A 19,428-nucleotide genomic window follows, 5' to 3' on the forward strand; every position below is an offset into this window, starting at 1 on the left:
CACCTTCCCAGTCATCAGCCGTTCTCGACTACGAAAGGTTGACGTTGACCGCATGAAAAAAAAAAGTATTCTTTTAAAATTATTTTTTTTTGCTACCTGTAGCGAGGGGCACTGAAGAAGGAATGGAAAGTTTCAGCCCAAAGCTGGTGCATGGTAACCAGGGAAGCAAAAGTGCTTCAGTGAAGTGGATTTCATCTCAAAACCAAACCGACGAATCAAACTCATAAACTGAAGAAGGCTTGAGGTTTAAAAAACGGCACTGAAAGATTAGCACTCAAAACATACAGGTAAGAAAAAGTTTCAGTGAAGACGGGTGTTCAGTTACATTGAACGAAGCGTGAAGCAAACTTCCCACGTGTAATTTTTTTATCGTTGCAGAGTGACACCTACCACGACACAAAGGGGGCAAGCCTGTGAATATCGATCGGTCCGCGCACGCCTCTGGGAAAGCCAGGGGTCTGTGCGGCAGCGGCCTGGCCTCGAAACTGTTTAGAAATTGGTGGTCAAAGGAGACCTGTCACGTTTCAATGACATCCGCTGCCATTCTTGTGGCAGGCGGCGCAACGGACTTTCGTTGCAGCAGTGTTACTTGCTGCAGGCGTATCTAGCCTTGCGAAAGGGACCGTTGGATGGATGGATGGATGCTATAGGCGTCCCCTTTGAAACGGGGCGGTGGCTCGCCCCACCAATCTCTCGATTGCTTCGCCCGAACGAAAACCTACAAAACACAGTAGTATTATCTAAAGCCCGCCCCACTACTTCAGGTAACAGCAACACTCGGTACGACAAATAACTTGAACCCGGAGTGCAACACATGGCGGCACGTTGTGCAAGTCACGTCCACCCTAACGGATCACCACTGCCACTCGAGCATCCTTGAACAACTCTTGGAGGAGCCGAAGCACCTCTCTCTTAAATATCAGATTTCTTCGCGGGTACAAAATGCCCCTTCCACTTGAGTTCGGAACCATCTGGCGCTTAAATCCATTTATGACGTATTACGCTCTGCGCCAATAAACAAGGGTTGACAAAGTGCTTAACTTCGAACGGCTCGCGGATCTTCCTTGATGTAGGCTTGGAGCCAACAAAAAAAGCAAGAACAAACGTGCGCGTTCGGTCAATAACGTAACCAGTGCTATATACAAAACCAATAAGACTATCTGACATGTTTACCCGGTGTTCCCGTCATCACTGCTTTTTATAACGAGATTCGAAAGATAACCGTATGCGCATACCGTGACCTTTCGCATGTCCCGATAAATGCAGTGGTGACCAACCTGCTCATAGTAGGCTTGTAGTATAGTGGCTCTTTAGACCATGTAATATCGGAGGGTGCTGGCTCCCCAGGGGCCAGGGAAAAGATTGACAGTAGAGAAGCCTGGGAGGCCTTGCTACAGGGCGAGGCTGAAGTCCACCAGCGTCCACCAATCCGCCTGGCCGTTGAGGCCGTGAAGACTCACCGACCTAAACGTGCGGGGACTGCTACGTCCTCCCCCCCCCCTCCCCCTCTACCTGCGCTTAGGGTAAGAGGCGGGTACCCCAGCTCGGTGGAGTAATAAAGTTTTGAATCAAAATTTAGGTTTTAATGCGAGCAGTGCCACTAATCTCTTGGGGTGGGGGGTTGGGCGGTGAGCGTCGCCTTAGTGATACCGGAGACATCCCACAGTGTCTTCACCAATCGTAGCCACTCAGGTGTTCTTTCCCGTGTACCACGTGCCCCACGTATATACCCTTTCCTTTTCCGAAGCCTTAACAATATCTTATTCTGTAGTCCCATTCACAGCGACGAAGGCTGGTTCCCAGCCTCACCGTTACTAAAATTTTTATCTGTTTCCGTTACATTCATTAGTATTCTTCTATAGCGACTATATATATATATATATATATATATATATATATATATATATATATATATATATATATATATATATATATATATACCTTCTCTCAACTTTATCTGTATTTGATGAAGTCCACGCCGAACAACAGCAATGTATATTTCTATTATATAGCAGTATGGTGGCAGCTTGCTATTGTACGAATTATAAGACACATGCGTGCTCTATGCGCAGCTAACCAATAGAAAATACGAATGAACTTACATGTGAGTGATGTTGCGAAGTGGAGTGAAGAGAGCCGGGGAGCATGTTCGAAACACGTTGTTTCTCAGGTTCCTGTGCGACATAAAGACAGATAGATACAAGTGTATTCATTGTAAAAATTCGTTGAACATGTCCGCAGCATTCGTGTAGACGTCAAGTACACGGAAAACGTAAATAGTTCTTTCAAGCGAACGTTTGGGCCCCGCTATTTTGTTCGCAGCTGTAGTCATTGTAGCATGTTTTGCTTTTTAGACCACATATTTTCTTTTTTCTTTAAGTTGCCTATGGCAGATAGCGTAAGCCTGGTCCCTGAGCTGAATTACTGAAAAAGCAGACATTACTCGCACAAGCAATCAAAATTCCTAATCGACTAGCCAATAAAAAAAGTTCTAATTAACTTTTCATTTAGTTACTTTATGGCTCCCCCCGCAATTTATGAATTGAACCTGATGAGTTCCCAAGGCGTTTCCACTTGGAACGAGCTTTCAGAATGATTGCGGCTTCAAGATATTCATTCGAAAAGTTCGCGAGGAGATACCTGGGTGTTCCAAACACTTTTGTGCTTCAATTCATGAAACGATGGCGTGTCAAAAAAAAAAGTTAGTCGAGCAACACGAATATTTACCGCAAGTTTCACGGCGCATATCGCGAAACACGCGCAATCCTTAGAATCCATTTCAAGTAGGAGTGCCTTGCAATTTCACCAGCCGCAATTCGTAAACGACAATATCTGCCGCAAAGTAAATATATGGAAATTAATTTGTCCCTCTTGGCTGATTACTTGATTACCCATTTCGCTTTGTGTGGCAAGCAGTATCCGGCGCTTTCAGTATGCAAGTCGAGGACAAAAAATACAGTTTTCGTCACTGGAGAATTTAAAAAAATGACCAACGCTTCCCCTACCGGAACATGGGAGTAAGCGAAACTTGTACTGCGTGCGCTTGGCTTTCGTCACGCTTAAGTAGCCTACGGCTAACGGTGCTCGATTGCTTCGGCATCCCGCTCCCTCCAGCTCAGGATCTTCTTCTCGCTGCTGTCGGATAGCCTGGCTCGGGCGGCTCTAACGGCTGGACTGGCGCGGCGACGGCGAACCTTTTCACGGGCGAGATCTCACTGCCGCTAGTCGGAGGCGGCCAGTTTCTCGGGGGAACGCCCAACGCGTGTGGCCCTCCCATCCGTTTTCCGAGAATGAATTGCACAGAAACGAAAGCGGCGCAGCGCACACAAAACCCTTTCCCACCCTTTATCTCCCCGGCGGAAGCGAAATGACTCTGATTGGTTGTACGCGTGGCGTGAGCACGCGCCCATGCAGCTGAAACCTTCGCTAATGACTCCCCCTCCGGCGCTATGCCTGCCAGCTGCTCTGCTCTGGGAGCAAGTAGATTGTAAGCCAGCTTGGTTTTAAGCCAATGCAAGCAAATTGTAAGCCAATACAAGCTTCGCTTGAAAATTCTCATGCTCTAAAGAAAATCTCTGTACACGTGTCCTCGTTCACTAAGTTAGGCAGTATACAGATATGATTGGCTAAAATGTCGCAATACAGGTGAAGAAAGACCACGCATGAGCAAAGCATCACAGTGACAAAATTTATAAGAACTGATTGCAACAAGGGCGCACTCCGTGAAACTGAATCATCATCATGATCATCTTCATCAGTTTATTCTTATATCCACTGCAGGATGAAGGCTTCCAGCGGTCTCCAATTACCCCTGTCTTGTGATGACCGATTCCAACTTACACCTGCAAATTTCCTACCTTCATCACCTTGCCTAATTTTCTGACGTCCTCTACTGCGCTTGCCTTTCCTTGGCACTCAATCTGCTACTCTAATGATCCACCGGTTATCTGCCCTTCGCATTAAATGGCCTGCCAAGCTCAATTAATTTCTCTAGAGAGAGAGAGAATGAAGAGGAAAGGCAGGGAGGTTAACCAGTTATGAGTCTCCGGTTTGCTAACCTACACTGGGGATGGGGGATAGGGGTTAGAAAGATGACAGAGAGGAAAACGCAAAAAAAAAACGAACGCTCACACATGGAGACACACACCCAAAAGGCGTTCCAGTTAAAGTCATTCACACAGGCCGGTAGATCGCAAGAAGCGCAAAAGCGCTTGCACGGCCTTCTTCTGTGACGGTAGTTCCTTTCGATGTTGCAGAATTCTTTTTTCGGATAGCGGTTGGTCGTCCAGTTGGTCAAGTTCGTGGCTAAGGCATGCCCTCTGTGGACTGTACTGCGGGCAGGTGCACAAAATATGGCCAATTGATTCTTCATGGCCGCAGTGGTCACAGGTTGGGGTGTCGGTCAACCCTATGCGGAGTGCATAGGCTTTAGTAAAGGCAACGCCCAACCAAAGTCGATATAAAAGCGTGGCGTCTCTACGGCGAAGCTGTGATGGCGCTCGAAGACTTAATGTTGGATCAAGTGAGTACAGTCGCGGATTTCCTAAATGTGGCTCATTCCATTGCGACGCGGTGCACTGCCGAGCAAATAGGCGGAGCTTCCGTGCCGCGTCAGTTCTAGAAAGAGGAATTGGGACGTGGCACTCCTCGTATGGGCTGAGCGGGCAGCGTGATCCGCCCGTTCATTGCCGATAATCCCGCAGTGACTAGGAAGCCACTGAAAGGTTATTTCGTGGCCTGCATCACTTGTATGGTGTAATGTCTCTGTAATATGGAATATTAGTTGTTCGTGCGGTCCGCGTCGGAAGGGTGACCGTAGAGACTGCAGTGCCGCCTTCGAATCGCAGAATATTGTCCATTTGTGTGGCGGTTCATCACCAATGTGATGAAGAGCAGTAAAGAGCGCTGTCAACAAGAATATTGGCTATCCCCGTTTGCTCTCTGATCCACACCGCTCATTGATGTCTCTTAATGTTGCCCTGAACAATTCTCGCTCGTTGCGGTAATTAACTTATTCTCGAGCGTCTTTGCCAGCCTGCAAGTTTTTGCGCGATCTGTTAGCGCCGGTCGAAGGCAATGATGGTACACTTTATATATATATATATATATATATATATATATATATATATATATATATATATATATTTATATATATATATATATATATATATATATATGTGTATATATATATATATATATATATATATATATATATATGTATATCTATATATATATGTATATATATATATATATATATATATATATATATATATATATATATGTATGTATGTATATATATTACTATGATGTTTCCCGTAATAAAACTACGATCTCATTATGAGGCACGCCGTAGTGACGGATTACGGATTAATTTTGACCACTTGCGGTTCCTTAACGCGCACACAATGCACAATACACGGTCGTGTTTGCATTTCGCCCCCATCGAAATGCAGCCACTGCGGCCCGGCGTTTCACCTTGCGACCTCGTGCTTAGCAGCGTAACGCCATAGCCGCTAATCCACTACGCCAGTCAAGATATTTGCGCAGCGGCTGAAAACTGCTGGTGTACGCCCAGCGAACACGTCTGCCGCCTGTATTAAGCGAAAGGTGGTGTTTACAAGTTCACATCGACGCCACTTTTCACAAAGTTTCGAAACGTGCCCCAAGTGCATCACATGATGATGCTGTGTTTCATGTACCACACAAGGATTTGACGGTGCGTCATTAAAAAGGCCCGTAGAAGAAACCCAAAGCCCAAGAAAGTGATAAGATGAACTTGCTAGTGATGCATTTTTTAGACCTACTTTATTTGAAAAGCACGCAGACAGGTAAGCAGGCAAGCAGCGCTGTTTATGTCCGCTCTCTCTTTAATTCAATGTACCCGCACTCCACGTCTTATTGCCTCATTTTGTCGTCGATTGCGAAAGCTCAAGTGCGACAAGATGTGTGTTTGATAAACTGGCTGCTGCCAGTGCAATAATAAAATTTGAGTTTGTATTACACCTTCTTGTGTCCCATACAATCAAGTACGAACATTCGATAGTGTTTCAGATTTTTTTTGTGTATTAAATATGATGTGAGAACACCACTCTTCTATACAGGAGCTACAAACTACTAATTGACGGTATTGCTGCAGACGTATGTCTGCTACAAACTACTAATTGACGGTATAGCTGCAGACGTATGTCTTTCAGATTCAAAAGCTTATGATTCCAAAGTGCCTCAAACGGCCAGTCGCGCGGCAATTTTGCGTGTATTCGCGGGCTTCTTTCCCGTTTGGAAAAGCACTTTTATACAGCACGTATAGAGCAACGGAAAGCTGCATTGGGAGTTTTATATGTTGCTGTGCATTTTCTCATTGACGCATTTCATCAAATTTTAATATTTGGAAGTTGTATAATTAATTATAGTAATGAGGTCTTTGGCGGAATTAACAAAAATACACTCAATATCTCCAAGCGACGGCAAACAACATTACCTTTGTTCTGTCCAGCTACGTAGCATTTGCATACTTTTAGATCTTGGTGCATGATAGTTGAGACATCCTGTATACTTAGCAATGAATAGGTTGAATGGGTACCTAAGGTTAATAAAAGACTGATAAGATTAATTTCGGTAAAATTTTTTAGCCTATATTATACTCCTTAAAACCAACGAAGGGCAAGGAAGCGCAATGGTGATTTATTACGATGGAATTGCTCAAGCGCAATGATCGTTATATTAGGGTAATTAAGACTAGTAAGGCTAAATAAAGTTATTTTGGCTAAATTTATTAGCATAACCAAAATTAGTGTTAAGTTAACCAATACTAATGAAGACTAATTAAAGGAACTGAAGATTAATTGAACCTAATTTCGACTGACTACCAATAAATTACTTAAGGCTAAGCACCATTTATTAAGACTAATGATGATAGCATATAGGCCTGAATAAAAGTAAGTGACAAAATAATTTAGTTGAGATTATGTACCTCAAATAAATACATAATAACATAATTGGGATTAATTGGAAAATGATTAATAAGATAAAAATGCAGAGATTAAGGAAAACGTCGCCATCATACGAGCAGACGCGCTCGGACAAGCAGGTGACGTATGCGCACAAGGCGTGCCACTGAAAAGAATGCTCACGCGCGACCTGGCAACTCATAGGGGAAAGTTTCTGCGGGAAACTTTTTTTTTCTTTTTCTTTTTTTTTGCTGCGATAGTTATACTAAAGGGCCATTTATAGTCCGACGTAACGCACGCGCGCGCGCACGCTACGTCACATAGGCGAAAACGACCCCTCTATAGTCGGGCGCACCGGCGGCTTCCGACGTGCCCCGACGGGCCGGCCCGGCGCCGATATGGCTCCCGAGCCATTCGCGCGTCAGAGTCGGCGGAACTCTCGCACCACAATGCTTTGCGCGCGAAGAAAAAGGCGCCAACACAACTCTGCAGACGGCTTTTGCGGACGGCGCGCGACTTGGCGAACGTTCTGCGCATTATCCGAAGATAGCAGCCGGCGGCGCGCGCGTTGAAGTATAGAGGGGATGGCATCTCGGCTAGCGCAGCGCAACCGACGCAGCATGACTGATCGCGAACGACGCTCGTCCGCGCACCGATAACGTCGGACTATAAACGTGCCTTAGGTCGTGGCGGTGGGACAACCTCAGCGCTTTTATTGGTTGAAACGCGCTGCCAGAATGACAAGGGAAGCACAGAGACAAACTCGGGAGGAGTTTGGAATGCCTTGAATTTCGCGGTTATACGTGAGCCCCCCCCCCCCCCCCCCCCCGCACACACACACACACACACACACAAAAAAAAAAGAAAACGCAGAACATGCAACACTGGCCATGTTTCTAAGATTATTCCCTGCTTTGTGAACACACTCATAATTGCAGGTACACATCCGCCCTTCTTACAGAGCATTGAAAAGCACACGTGACGACTAAGGTTACGTTTAAAAGCTCAATCAGCATTCTCTGCATTTAATATGTCGTGCAGTTTCTGCGTCCCTCGTATACTCGGTACCACTGAAAATAGCAGTTTTTGGCGTAGCCTACTTCCGGACAGCGTTATATATAGGTTACATAGACTTTAATGCCCTGTCAGACCATCAGTATCCAAGTGTTCACAGTTTCTATAGGGTGGAATTACAGGCTTCATGTTATGCATCAAGTACCATAGATTTACGTGAGATGTCATGTATGCATGTTTTTTTTTTTGTAGAAGATATATCGAAGTGAGGATGAAGGAAATACTAATGAAGGTGCTTAGGCTACGAGTGTGCAGCCCTGTACGCGGGCTTCACCTCAGCGCCTACATGCACGCGACAAGAGTTCCGCTTATTCCAAGAAAAGTAATGAAGATAGGTTAAATTCTCACAGGGATTCGATGTTGGTGAGAGGCCAAAACATATCGTCAGCCATGGCGTCGATCTTGTTGCCTTCCAGGTCCCTGCGAGAAGCAACCTAAGCGTCAACTATAAAGTCATAGAAGTGGTTTATTGTTTCCAAGGAAATAGTCAGTTTTGATACTACAATAGGCATTAGAAATGCGCAGTTCCGAACTCTAAAAAAAACACACAATTTTTGTCAGTAAATTTTATTGTTATTTTTACGAAATGTAAGTTTCCTTTTCATTGCGCAATTTTCATCGACTCTGTTCCGCGTACAGGATGTCACGGTATATGTGCTTCTCTGTAATGGTTAATTTCTAATGTTCCGACCCGTACGCAGGGTGGTCGCACTCTTACATAAAATAAAGTAAAGAGGACAACATGCTGGGATGACTACGTCACCTCGTCTTGATCGCGTTTTACACTTCTACGTACTGTGTACCATGAAACGTATTTTGAAAGTGACGGCAAATTGTGTCCGTGTTAAATGACTTACAGTGTTCGAAGGCTTCCTAGTGCATTGAAGGCCCCGGTCAGGTCAGACAGCTTGTTGTAAGCCAGGTTCCTATGCGCAAGGAATAAGCAACGCGGTTCTTAGTTCTCTGCACAATAAAAAATGAAAGATATGTTACAGGACGGGGCCAGGAATGGGCAGACATGGGAGGCTGGTTCCCAAAAGTGCCACTTCGACGGTGCGGCCGCGTACCCTGCCGTAATTGTGTGGGAAACAGAGGAAAAAATCGTGTCTCACCAACAAACTTAGGTATTGAAAACCACTCGCAAGTACACATGCTAGATGACAACACGAACATTCTAGTGAAATTCCAGTACCGTGCCACGTAGGTTCCGAGGACATTTGAATATTTTAGGACATTTGTTCCGAGGACACTTGAACACAGCTCATGGTAGTTTTATAGGCCATTTTCTTTCTAGTAATGTTTTATAATTGCTTATTTTGTAACCTGGGTATATTGAACAGGCTTATGTGCTAAAATAATTCGATACATCATGCCAACTCGGGATATCAGAAATCGCCCTCGAACGAGCTTTCCTGGGGCGCTTGTCATAAACGGATTAGTCAAGTGCATGGCTGAAAGAAAGCCAAGAGATAATTAACTTATCGAAAACCAAACTACGCCTATTACGCAGTCATTTGTGCCTCTGCCTCTAAGTGCTCCGCAGAATCACTAAGAATGGCGTTCTCAATTCGCGAGATTGCAGTTACAGACCTGTTCCAGTCCGCTTTCAGAAATTTGGGGCACAGTATACTGGCGCAGCGTACGTAGCGCAGAAGTGCGTCCTAAACTGGCGGGAAAGGCGGTGCTTCTGTTAGCAGCGGCAACTCCAAGTTCGGTATATCCAACGTCCAATGCATAACGAGGATTACATAAGTAGTTTCGCGTGTCCGATATCTAGAATAATTCATTTTAACCGGATTTGTTAAAGCCGGCATTGCTTGCACTTGGTTCTCATTGCCTGGTCGCCTGCCAGAACAACATCTGCTATATCGGTACCCTGGCCCTTGCTCTATAGCGACCGCTCCCCCCCCCCCCCCCCCCCCTACGATGACTAGCACCAAAATGACGAGTGCCAACGAGTCCATTTTGGGCCTGGCTTGTCTCGGGAGCTTCGGTGCCAAAAATAACGCTAAACTATTTCACAGCTTTTCGATGTCAGAGCGACGCTATTTCATACCACTAAGCATTGAACGACATACAAGTAAATGTGTTCGGAGAAGTCTTTGAGGAGCGGCAGGCGTACGTCTAAGGACACTTTTCTCCACAGATGTAGCAAACCAGAGTACGCTTTGCAAATGTATGTGCATGCTAAACACTGCACGTCTTGCCTGTTTGCCTGTGACATAATGGCACATACTTGCGCAACCAACAGTATAGTTTCTGTTTATCAAGTCAATTTGCATCCGTTGTGCTTGGGCACCCGTGCCCTCCCTTAAAACTAGGGACTGCAGTACTTCCTACAGGAGTTTGTGCTCAATGGAGCTGTGGTCATAATACCCGGTCACTAACGAGTTTTAATAGAAACTACCCGGGGCGTATTAGGCGCTCTTTGGTTGTGCGAGCACAAAAATGTCGCCTGTATACTGGTGCCTAAATCTATTATTGCGTGATGTTGTTTTAATTAAAAAAGAACTGTTGAAAAGACCTTTGTGCAAGAAACTGACTAAATTTCTAAAAGCACAGTGCACTCGTTAAACATATCGATGCCGGCAGCTGCGCTGACAACTATGCGCTTACCCATGTTTTGGCGTAAGGCGTGACAAGGCTACTGTCTTTTCCTGTTCTTGCTATAATCGAGTGCCCTAACGGCGACATTTTGTGCTAGGAGATCTCGCAAGCCATCCTTGCTATGGATTCCCGGAAATACCTTTAGACCGGCGAAGTCATACCCAGCTGCCAAGCAAGGAGGGGCACGTACAACACGACGCACATGCGGTCAACTTCACAGTCAACAAGAGAAAGAGATGGCGCCTATGTGAACAATGAGAAGGAGTGGGGAGGTTGAGAGTGTAAGGCAGTTGCGCGCAAAAACTGTGATCGAGCAGTGTTTATATCATTCTGTTATGCTGCCAAAATTGTTGTAATCAAGTGGAAAGGGCAGTTAATTGCAGAAAACTTGTTTTTTTTTTCAGCTGTATCTCAAGCTGTATGGAACTGAAGTTACTTCCTTTAGCCGTAAAAGGAGATCGCCGAGCTGCCTTCGCCAAAACTTCCATCAAATTCCCTTCGCAGGAGTGCAATAGCGTGACACTTATTGCATCTCCCTCGAGAAGAAAGGCGCATGAGTTAAAGGGGTCCTGAACCAGCCATCGGGCTGGGTGAAGTGACATACACTGTTAAAAAAAAAAAACTGAAATTACAGGAACATCCTATGGGGCCTCAGCTGCACGAACGCTATACCTGCCGCGTCCTGTAACGGGCTTCAATGGCTCCGAACCCATTTCACTATGGAATCCTATTTTGGGGTATGATAAGCGGTTATGTTTAGTGTGACTGATGGGGTGAGTGCCGTTATTTTCTGCGATAGCCAGGAAGCCCATCCTACATGCGTTTCGTTAATGCAGCCCTAAAACTTCAATCGGACTAACTTTTTGCTCGGAACTTGCGCGACGACGCCACCGCGCGGAAGAACACGGCCAGGCGCACGCAGACGTGGTTTCTGTGGCGGCTTCGTCCCGGGTTTCGTCATTTGGCGCGTTTTTCGCTGCTGCAAAGTCCAACCGTGCAGCATTGGGGATTGTCCGGCTGCCGTCAAACGATTGCACGGTAAGTAAGTCTGAATGAACTTTAATTCTTTGTTGTGTCAGAAAGCTGTTCGTCTACACTGATCAACCGCCTGCCCGCGCGCTTACTTTTCTATATGGCTCGCTTACTTGTTACAGGCTAATATTCTAGACCTCATGCGAGTGCTTTTGTGACGTTCAGCCGTCGCCACTCTTTCTGTGCATGAAACTGAACGGCGTAGCTTGCTCTATCGCGCCTATAGGAATTTAAAATTTATCGCCGAATCACCGGCCTGTGCTTGCTTGTCACTTCGTATAGCCGCTCACAAGGTCGATATATATAGTTGATGTGCCTGTGCGGTAGTGATTTGCATAGTGTATCGCGGCGCTAGTTTGTATCAGCTTTGACGGCGTGCTCACGTCTCCTGCGTGTTCCTTACAAGTGCTAATAATATACAGCTTCAGCTGGGCGTGCGCGAGGTCGTGCGTACATAGCGAAGCGCGCGAGCATGAAAAGGCAATAGTTGGCCGGACGCGAACGTTGAAAAGATGATTGATGACCTGCATTGATTGATGATGCCAAAAGCGTGCTACTCAGCGCGGCGGTATGTCGGTTTCTGAAACTGTGTAGCCGATATCAGGCGCCACGAAGTCAAACCACAAGCCGGAGTGATATCTTCAGCTGGAGACATGCGAAAAAATGAGCTCTCGTGGATACGCGGGCACACGCGAGAACGTCACGCAAAAGCGTGACGTGCTCCTGCGTACTGCGCATGCGCTCTGTCGCTTCCGCGGATATCCTGCGTACGCAGAGCTACTCCGGACGCCCAACTCAATCTGTCTGATAACGCGCGAAAGCGCGGGAAGGGATGCCATCCGCGTCGTATGCACTAGCTCCCCGGCGTAAGATTATGCGCCGCTGCCCAGGAAGCGTTAGACTAACGCTGGAAAGAAATTCTCAAGTCAGCTGCTGTTGTCACAGCACGATTATCTTTAGTTGCGGCATCGTACATCTTTTCCAACGCTGCCGGCAAACGAGGCGCTGGTAAGACAGCGAGGCTTCGACGAAAACACCACTCGTAGCCGCGCGCCAGTCGGCACGGATCAGATATCTTGTTTATCTGTTTTTCTTGTTTATCCTGATATCTTCTTTTTTTTTCACACATGCGCCTGTGGGCGTAGTTGTGCACAAAGCGAAGCGTAAGGGAGGAGTTACGAAGCGGCACAGCACGCGTGCATATTTTATAGGGAGCGCGGTTAAATTTCATGACGTCACGCGCAAGCTGTCACAAAGAAAGAAGACGAGGAAGTGGCATGGCGTTTCAAGGAGCTGGCCAGCTATGGAACGAGAGATGTATGCATGGGATCTTGGCATAATGGTCACATGACCGGGAGGCCATGCTCGACGGCCGAGGTTCGATTCGACCGTGGGTCACCCATTATTTTCATTGTGCGTGCGCCTGCATAAGGAGGCTTCATCAAGACTGAGAGAGAGAATGAAGAGGAAAGGCAGGGAGGTTAACCAGATATGAGTCTCCGGTTTGCTACCCTACACTGGGGATGGGGGATAGGGGTTAGAAAGATGACAGAGAGGAAAACGCAAAAAAAAACAAGACGCGCACACATGGAGACACACACACAAAAGGCGTTCCCGTTAAAGTCGTTCACACAGGCCGGTAGATCGCAAGAAGCGCAAAAGCGCTTGCACAGCCTTCTTCTGTGAGGGTAGGCCCTTTCGATGTTGCAGAATTCTTTTTTCGGATAGCGGTTGGTCGTCCAGTTGGTCAAGTTCGTGGCTAAGGCATGCCCTCTGTGGACTGTACTGTGGGCAGGTGTACAAAATATGGCTAATTGATTCTTCATGGCCGCAGTGGTCACAGGTTGGGGTGTTGGTCATCCCTATGCGGAAGGCATAGGCTTTAGTAAAGGCAACGCCCAACCAAAGCCGATATAAAAGCGTGGCGTCTCTACGGCGAAGCTGTGATGGCGCTCGAAGACTTAATGTTGGATCAAGTGAGTACAGTCGCGGATTTTTTAAATGTGGCTCATTCCATTGCAACGCGGTGCACTGCCGAGCAAGTAGGCGGAGCTTCCGTGCCGCGTCAGTTCTAGAAAGAGGAATTGGGACGTGGCGCTCCTCAGTATGGGCTGAGCGGGCAGCGTGATGCGCCCGTTCATTGCCGATAATCCCGCAGTGACTTGGAAGGCGCTGAAAGGTTATTACGTGGCCTGCATCACTTATATGGTGTAATGTCTCTGTAATATGGAATATTAGTTGTCCGTTTGGTCCGCGTCGTAAAGGTGACAGTAGAGACTGCTGTGCCGCGTTCGAATCGCAGAATATTGTCCATTTGTGTGGCAGTTCATCACCAATGTGATGAAGAGCAGTAAAGAGCGCTGCGAGCTCTGCTGCCGTCGATGTTGTCGCGTGGGTCGTCTTAAATTTGATTGTTGTAGCTTTCGCTGGTATGACGATTGCCGCCGCGGAGCTGCTTGGAAGGACAGATCCATCAGTGTAAATATGCGTAGAGTCACGGTAGTTCTCGTACAAATATAGTAGCATGAGCTGTCTAAGGGCTGGTGATGACAGATCAGCTTTTTTCGTGATACCAGGTATTGCGAGGTTGATTTTTGGCTGAGCGAGGCAGCATGGAGGGATCGAAGGTCTCGCAGCCGGAGTGAAACAAGTTGGCAATGATTCATCATATACAGTTATCGTTTGGCTGAAAGATGTGTGTGGCCTGTCCGCTGGTAGAGAGGCTAAATGGTGACGAGGAGTCCTGGCTAGATGCCTCATATGGGTCCTGAGTACTTCAATTTCAATATGGGTCTTGACAAAGTGGTCTCTAGCGATCGCTATCGTAGCCACTGTTGAAGCACTCTGAGGCAGGCCTAGACAGATCCGGAGCACTTGACTCTGAAGACTTTGTATTGTGCGTAGATTCGTTTTGCCTGTGTTGTTTATTGCTGGCGAAGTGCAGGTTGGTAGGCTAGTAGGGATTTCATACTAAAATGAGCCAGGAAGCTATCTTCGTTCTTGATTACTTGCGTCGTTCCTCGATATTCGCACCACTTTCTGTAAATCTACTAGCATATTCAACAAAAGTACGACCGAATATAATGTATTTCTGGCCAGTCTGGGTCCGTCGGGTCTACTCAAAGCCCTACACTTCTATTTATTTGTAACGAGTGTTTATACTACAGTAGCGTGTCCTCACAGACTCACCACTTCGAAATAAGACACAAGATTTCGAAGTTTCGTTTTTATATTTCAAGTTCTTCTGCTCTTAACCTCCAATTTTACCTGTACATCGCCACTGCGCCATTGCGCATTCATCGTAACAAGACTATATCTGCCGCACGCACGTACTTCTTGGTACCTGAAGTCGTCCTTCATTCAGACGGCCAGGGACTGCATTGAGCTCGCCGATCAAACCGGGCACCATTTCAAGGCCGATGTAGAAGAAATTTTTCTGTATCGAACTGAAGAAGCCCACCTCTCATGTAATACCTGGACAGGAGTGTTTGAGGAATTATTAAATTATTTGGATGAAGTAGATAGTTTGAATTCCACAGAGCTAACTCGCATTACGGCTATGTATTGCCATAGATATTATATGTATTGCTGTTTGCCGCGTCATGCTTCTGTGCGCACATCTCGACGCATTCACAACACACTCGCAGTTACATTTCCTGCTTTTTAATTTTGAGTTTCTATGATGGCACAAGACAGGCTGTTCATGTTCCTCAAATACAGTACGACTGAAAACTGACCATCTTGCTTGTTTTATCCAAAGCTAGTCCTGAGTATTCATGTAACCTTTATGGAGCATCAATTATTGCTGCATGAAAAGCATTTACTGAAATTATACAGAAAAGGAGAAAGCTCACCATGAAAATTCGGCTCCTGATACCCACACAAGAGCCAAAAAGGTGGTTTTATTCAATATTCTGGCTAACATACAGGGTCCAGAATATTTGGATGCGCCGCAAAAATATTTTGCGCTCATCGCTTCACTGTTCGTAGTCAAATATTGAAGAATGATCGCATTTTGGCGTCGACTTCGTTTAGTAAAACACTTGGCACGATAGTCGCCTGCTTTTAAGACAAAATCGAGAAACTTTTTTCGTCTATGGGAAAAATTGCGTCTGAATAGCCAGCCCTGGCACAGACATGTGTCGCCACCTGCCATAAAAAGCAGCGTTTCAGGTAGTGCTCCCGCTCCTGGAACAGGCGACTGCACGCCCTGAAACGCTGCTTTCTGCAGATGACAACAGGTGGTGACACAAGTTTATGCTTGCGCCGCCGCGGCAGCAACTCCTATCCACATAAGCGCAGGCGAATTTCCATTTTTTTCTTAGAAACCAGGCAATTAATTATGCCAAGTGTAATACTGAACGAAGTCAACGCCAATATGCGATCTTTCTGCAAAATTTGAGCAACAGTGCAGTAGTGCGCGCAAAATATTTTTTGAACATGCGCAGCCAAATATTCAGGACCCTGTATTTCTTTTCTAGTGAACTCTTGATTGAATGAATTTTGCTTTAATTAGACTACCTACCATATGGCTACAACACTAGAGAATGCTGCACAACATAGAAGGAAAGGAGGCACACACACAGCACATGTAGCAATCGCTGGTGTCGTAATTGCTTTCCTTCCATGCATTTGTGTTGCAGTGCTTTATGATGTTTTCATTATCAAAGCTGCTGTACAGCACAGCAACGATACAAATCCCTTACAGTCACTGTTTCACACGCGACATCCCCCACGCCCCAGTTACGGTTCCGACTCTGAACTTGCATGTTACATATATATAACCGTTTACCCATGGTACGGAGTCGACAATATCCGTAGGTAACTATAGGATAAACGTTTTGGTTCGTGGCACGGAATTGGCAGGGTTGGGAGCCACTACGGCTTCAATGGTAGTTTCTTGTGGCACGGCATTTGAAATGTTGGCAAATAAGTAGGGCTTCAGAGTAGGTTTCGGCCTGTGGTACGGCACTGGTAATGTTAAGGAGCACTGCAGCTTCAAAAGTTGCAACTTGAGTAATGGCATTGATAATATTTATTGGTAACTACGGCCTCAGTAGTATCACGTACCATTACGGAAACTTCCTGGTGCCAAGAGTTTGCAGGTTATTATACCGTAATATGACCGAACTTTTTTTTTTACAAGGCAGTTCACGAGTAGCCTACGCTGCTGTGTACATGTCAGCCAAGAACGACAGAAAGCTGAGCTAGATCTTCAGAATTCATTATACAAAAAAGGTGCTTCACCTTCTTTGCATAATGTCAGCTAAGTTTTGCTGTCGTACGCGGTGCGTTGAGCTCGCAAGCGGAGCGCGATGTCACTTCTCTCAAACAATCTCCTTTCAACAGAAGCCTGCTCCTCATCCTCTTCTGGACGCTTTATTTCATAAGAAAGTGGATTCCCATACACGACTGCTCTTGGTAGCTGCGGTCTGCTACGTAGCGTTTGGCTTGCGTTCAACGCCTCTTAGGCACAAAAATCGGAAGTCGTGGCCTCTACCTTAACATCCAAAGTCAACTTTTGAAGTGCGCGCTACGGTGACATTTAGAAGGCGCAGCGTTGTGGGCACGGCCCATTCCGCCGTAGCTTTCGCAGTGCAAGGCATTGAAGAAGGAACAGGAGCACAGCGGAGGCCGTGTTTGACTGCAAGTAACTCCGCTTCTGCTGAATGCATTGAAGTATTTTTTGCGGCAAAGTATTTCTGAAATAACCTATTGAGAGGAGAACTTTAAGTGGCTCATTGCAATGGTTCATACGTAAAAAACGTCGAGTTAATCGAGTGGTACGGAAAATATCATCAGGCAATGTCATTCGTTTTGATACAGAAGTGACATCCTCTTAACGATAACCGTGTTTTATTAGGCTTTTCAAACAAGGCTGCGGGTTACTGCCTGATGCTAGCGTCGGCGGTTACGTAAATTTGACGTCAGGAGTTTATAATAAAAACAGATTGGAATAGCTTTACGTTATAGGGCTCCTAGACTCAGAAACATAGCCATGTCTCGAAGGGGCGCTTTCTTGTGCTTTATTTTCTTGAAGCTTACGCTTCATTCTGTAGTTACGTTTCTTAACGACCCCGTTACTTGCGCCCGCAAAACCCAATAGAAACTGCATAACTTAAGTCTATGCACGAAACACGTTCCCAATGCTCGTACGAGTTAGTAACCCCAAGACAGCCTTTTGACTTATACTATGTCTAAATTTAGCGTGTTGCTTGATGCGTGTATTTGCGTATAGGTGAAAGTTTAACGATGTGATCTATCGTTTTCATACCTGATCTTGCTTATCCGGATCGGTATGCAAAGGCTGTAGCTCGGCTTCTTCTCATCTCGCTAAACACAATTTCTCTCTCTCTCTCTCTTTTTATATGCTTGTGCATTCCTGCGACAGTCGAGTGCCGTGGCTTAGAGAAATCAGGAGTGGTGTATCTGACTGGTACCAGCTCAGAGCCAGCGCTGTGAGCAGTCGGCAAAGAGAACCCATGAGCTCTAAAGGAAGTTTCTGTCGACAGGCGCTGAGTGCCTGAATTAGGCGGGGTCATTTTTGTTACCAATTTATAGCACGAAAAGTGAATGGTTGCTTCAGTCAAGCCACATCGCTGGAACAAGCCATTGTTTTCCGCAGTCGATCGATGCTGAGCTATGTCATTGGTTCCGCGGTAGAATACTGAAAAGCAATTAATAGGAACCCGCTTCAATAGTGTAGTGTGTGCCGCGTTGGTGTTGGCAATTGGCCACGCCGTGCTTCAAGGCTCCTTTCTTTATTTTTTGTGGGTGTGTGTGCACCCCAAGATGGGTTTTCTCATTTAAGTTTCATGTTTATTCCAGTATCGAAGGCAATGAAGAGGACACAGGCAAAAAAGAAAGCAGGAAATGCTTCACGATGGCGAGCAGAATAGAAATTTCTGGGTTATCTGATGCGCGAGATTTTAAGCTAATGTGAAAAAAAAATACATCACTATAGCACGTTTTCATAGCTGCATAGGCTAACCGAATGATTATATGTAGTCGTCGATTCTTGTTCTGTATTCCCAAAACAAATGGAAGGAAAACTTCTAGAAAGGTTGTCAAAATGCTCAAGCTGCTTTCGTATATAGTGTTGCTATTTCAACATTATATTTTAACTCCCAGCACCTAGTTTTTAATCGAATAATTTATATCATTATACTTTTTGAAAGTCCAACAGTCCCTCAGCAATCACTGCTTGAGCCTCTTTTGTCTGTGTGCCTGACGCAGTGTGAGATGATGCCGAAAAAGTTGCATTTAATTAGGCCTGATCATGTCGACCAGTCTATTTCTAAAATAAGTAAGGCTTTGAATGAAAGGAAGCGTGTAGTACGCACGGGTTCCACATTAATTAATTAATTAGTTGGTTAGTTGAATAATTAATTCATTGCCTAATGGTGTGTGACATCAGGTAGATTTCACTGCGAAGAAAATATTGGCACGAGCTAGTTACGCGAGCTGTCGAGGAAGAAGAAGTGTGCGTGGTAGCTGCTGCGAAAACAAACTGTAAACGGCCGTTCGCTTAGAACTGTCTGACTGGCTTTTCCTCTCGTGACAAACTGGTGGACGTGCTGGGTACGCATCCATCGTATGCCTACGGGTCCTCAACCAGAAGCTACCGACGCCAGTACCTCGGGGACGGCAGAAATCTATCGAAGCAGCCGTCGCCTCCAAGGTCTTCCACCGCAATACAGCCCCCTGGCAAGCTCCGTGAGGAAGATGTCAACAACTACCGCAAGCCAAACCGAGGGGATGCCAAATG

General features: G+C 45.9%; 1 protein-coding gene across 5 annotated transcripts in view; it reads right to left on the reverse strand.

Moving 5' to 3' along the window:
• The window catches only part of LOC139059937 (relaxin receptor 1-like), a 227,199-nt gene that overhangs the window by 25,319 nt on the left and 182,452 nt on the right, over positions 1-19,428 (reverse strand). For all 5 annotated transcript variants that reach the window (XM_070538568.1, XM_070538567.1, XM_070538566.1 and 2 more), the window contains exons 13-15: positions 8,879-8,947; positions 8,370-8,441; positions 2,103-2,174 (exon numbers count right to left, since the gene is read on the reverse strand). In XM_070538568.1, coding sequence (XP_070394669.1) covers positions 2,103-2,174; positions 8,370-8,441; positions 8,879-8,947 — 213 coding nt within the window. The remainder of the gene's footprint in view (positions 1-2,102; positions 2,175-8,369; positions 8,442-8,878; positions 8,948-19,428) is intronic.

Source organism: Dermacentor albipictus, chromosome 5 (assembly GCF_038994185.2).
Source record: "Dermacentor albipictus isolate Rhodes 1998 colony chromosome 5, USDA_Dalb.pri_finalv2, whole genome shotgun sequence".
NCBI lineage: Eukaryota > Metazoa > Arthropoda > Arachnida > Ixodida > Ixodidae > Dermacentor > Dermacentor albipictus.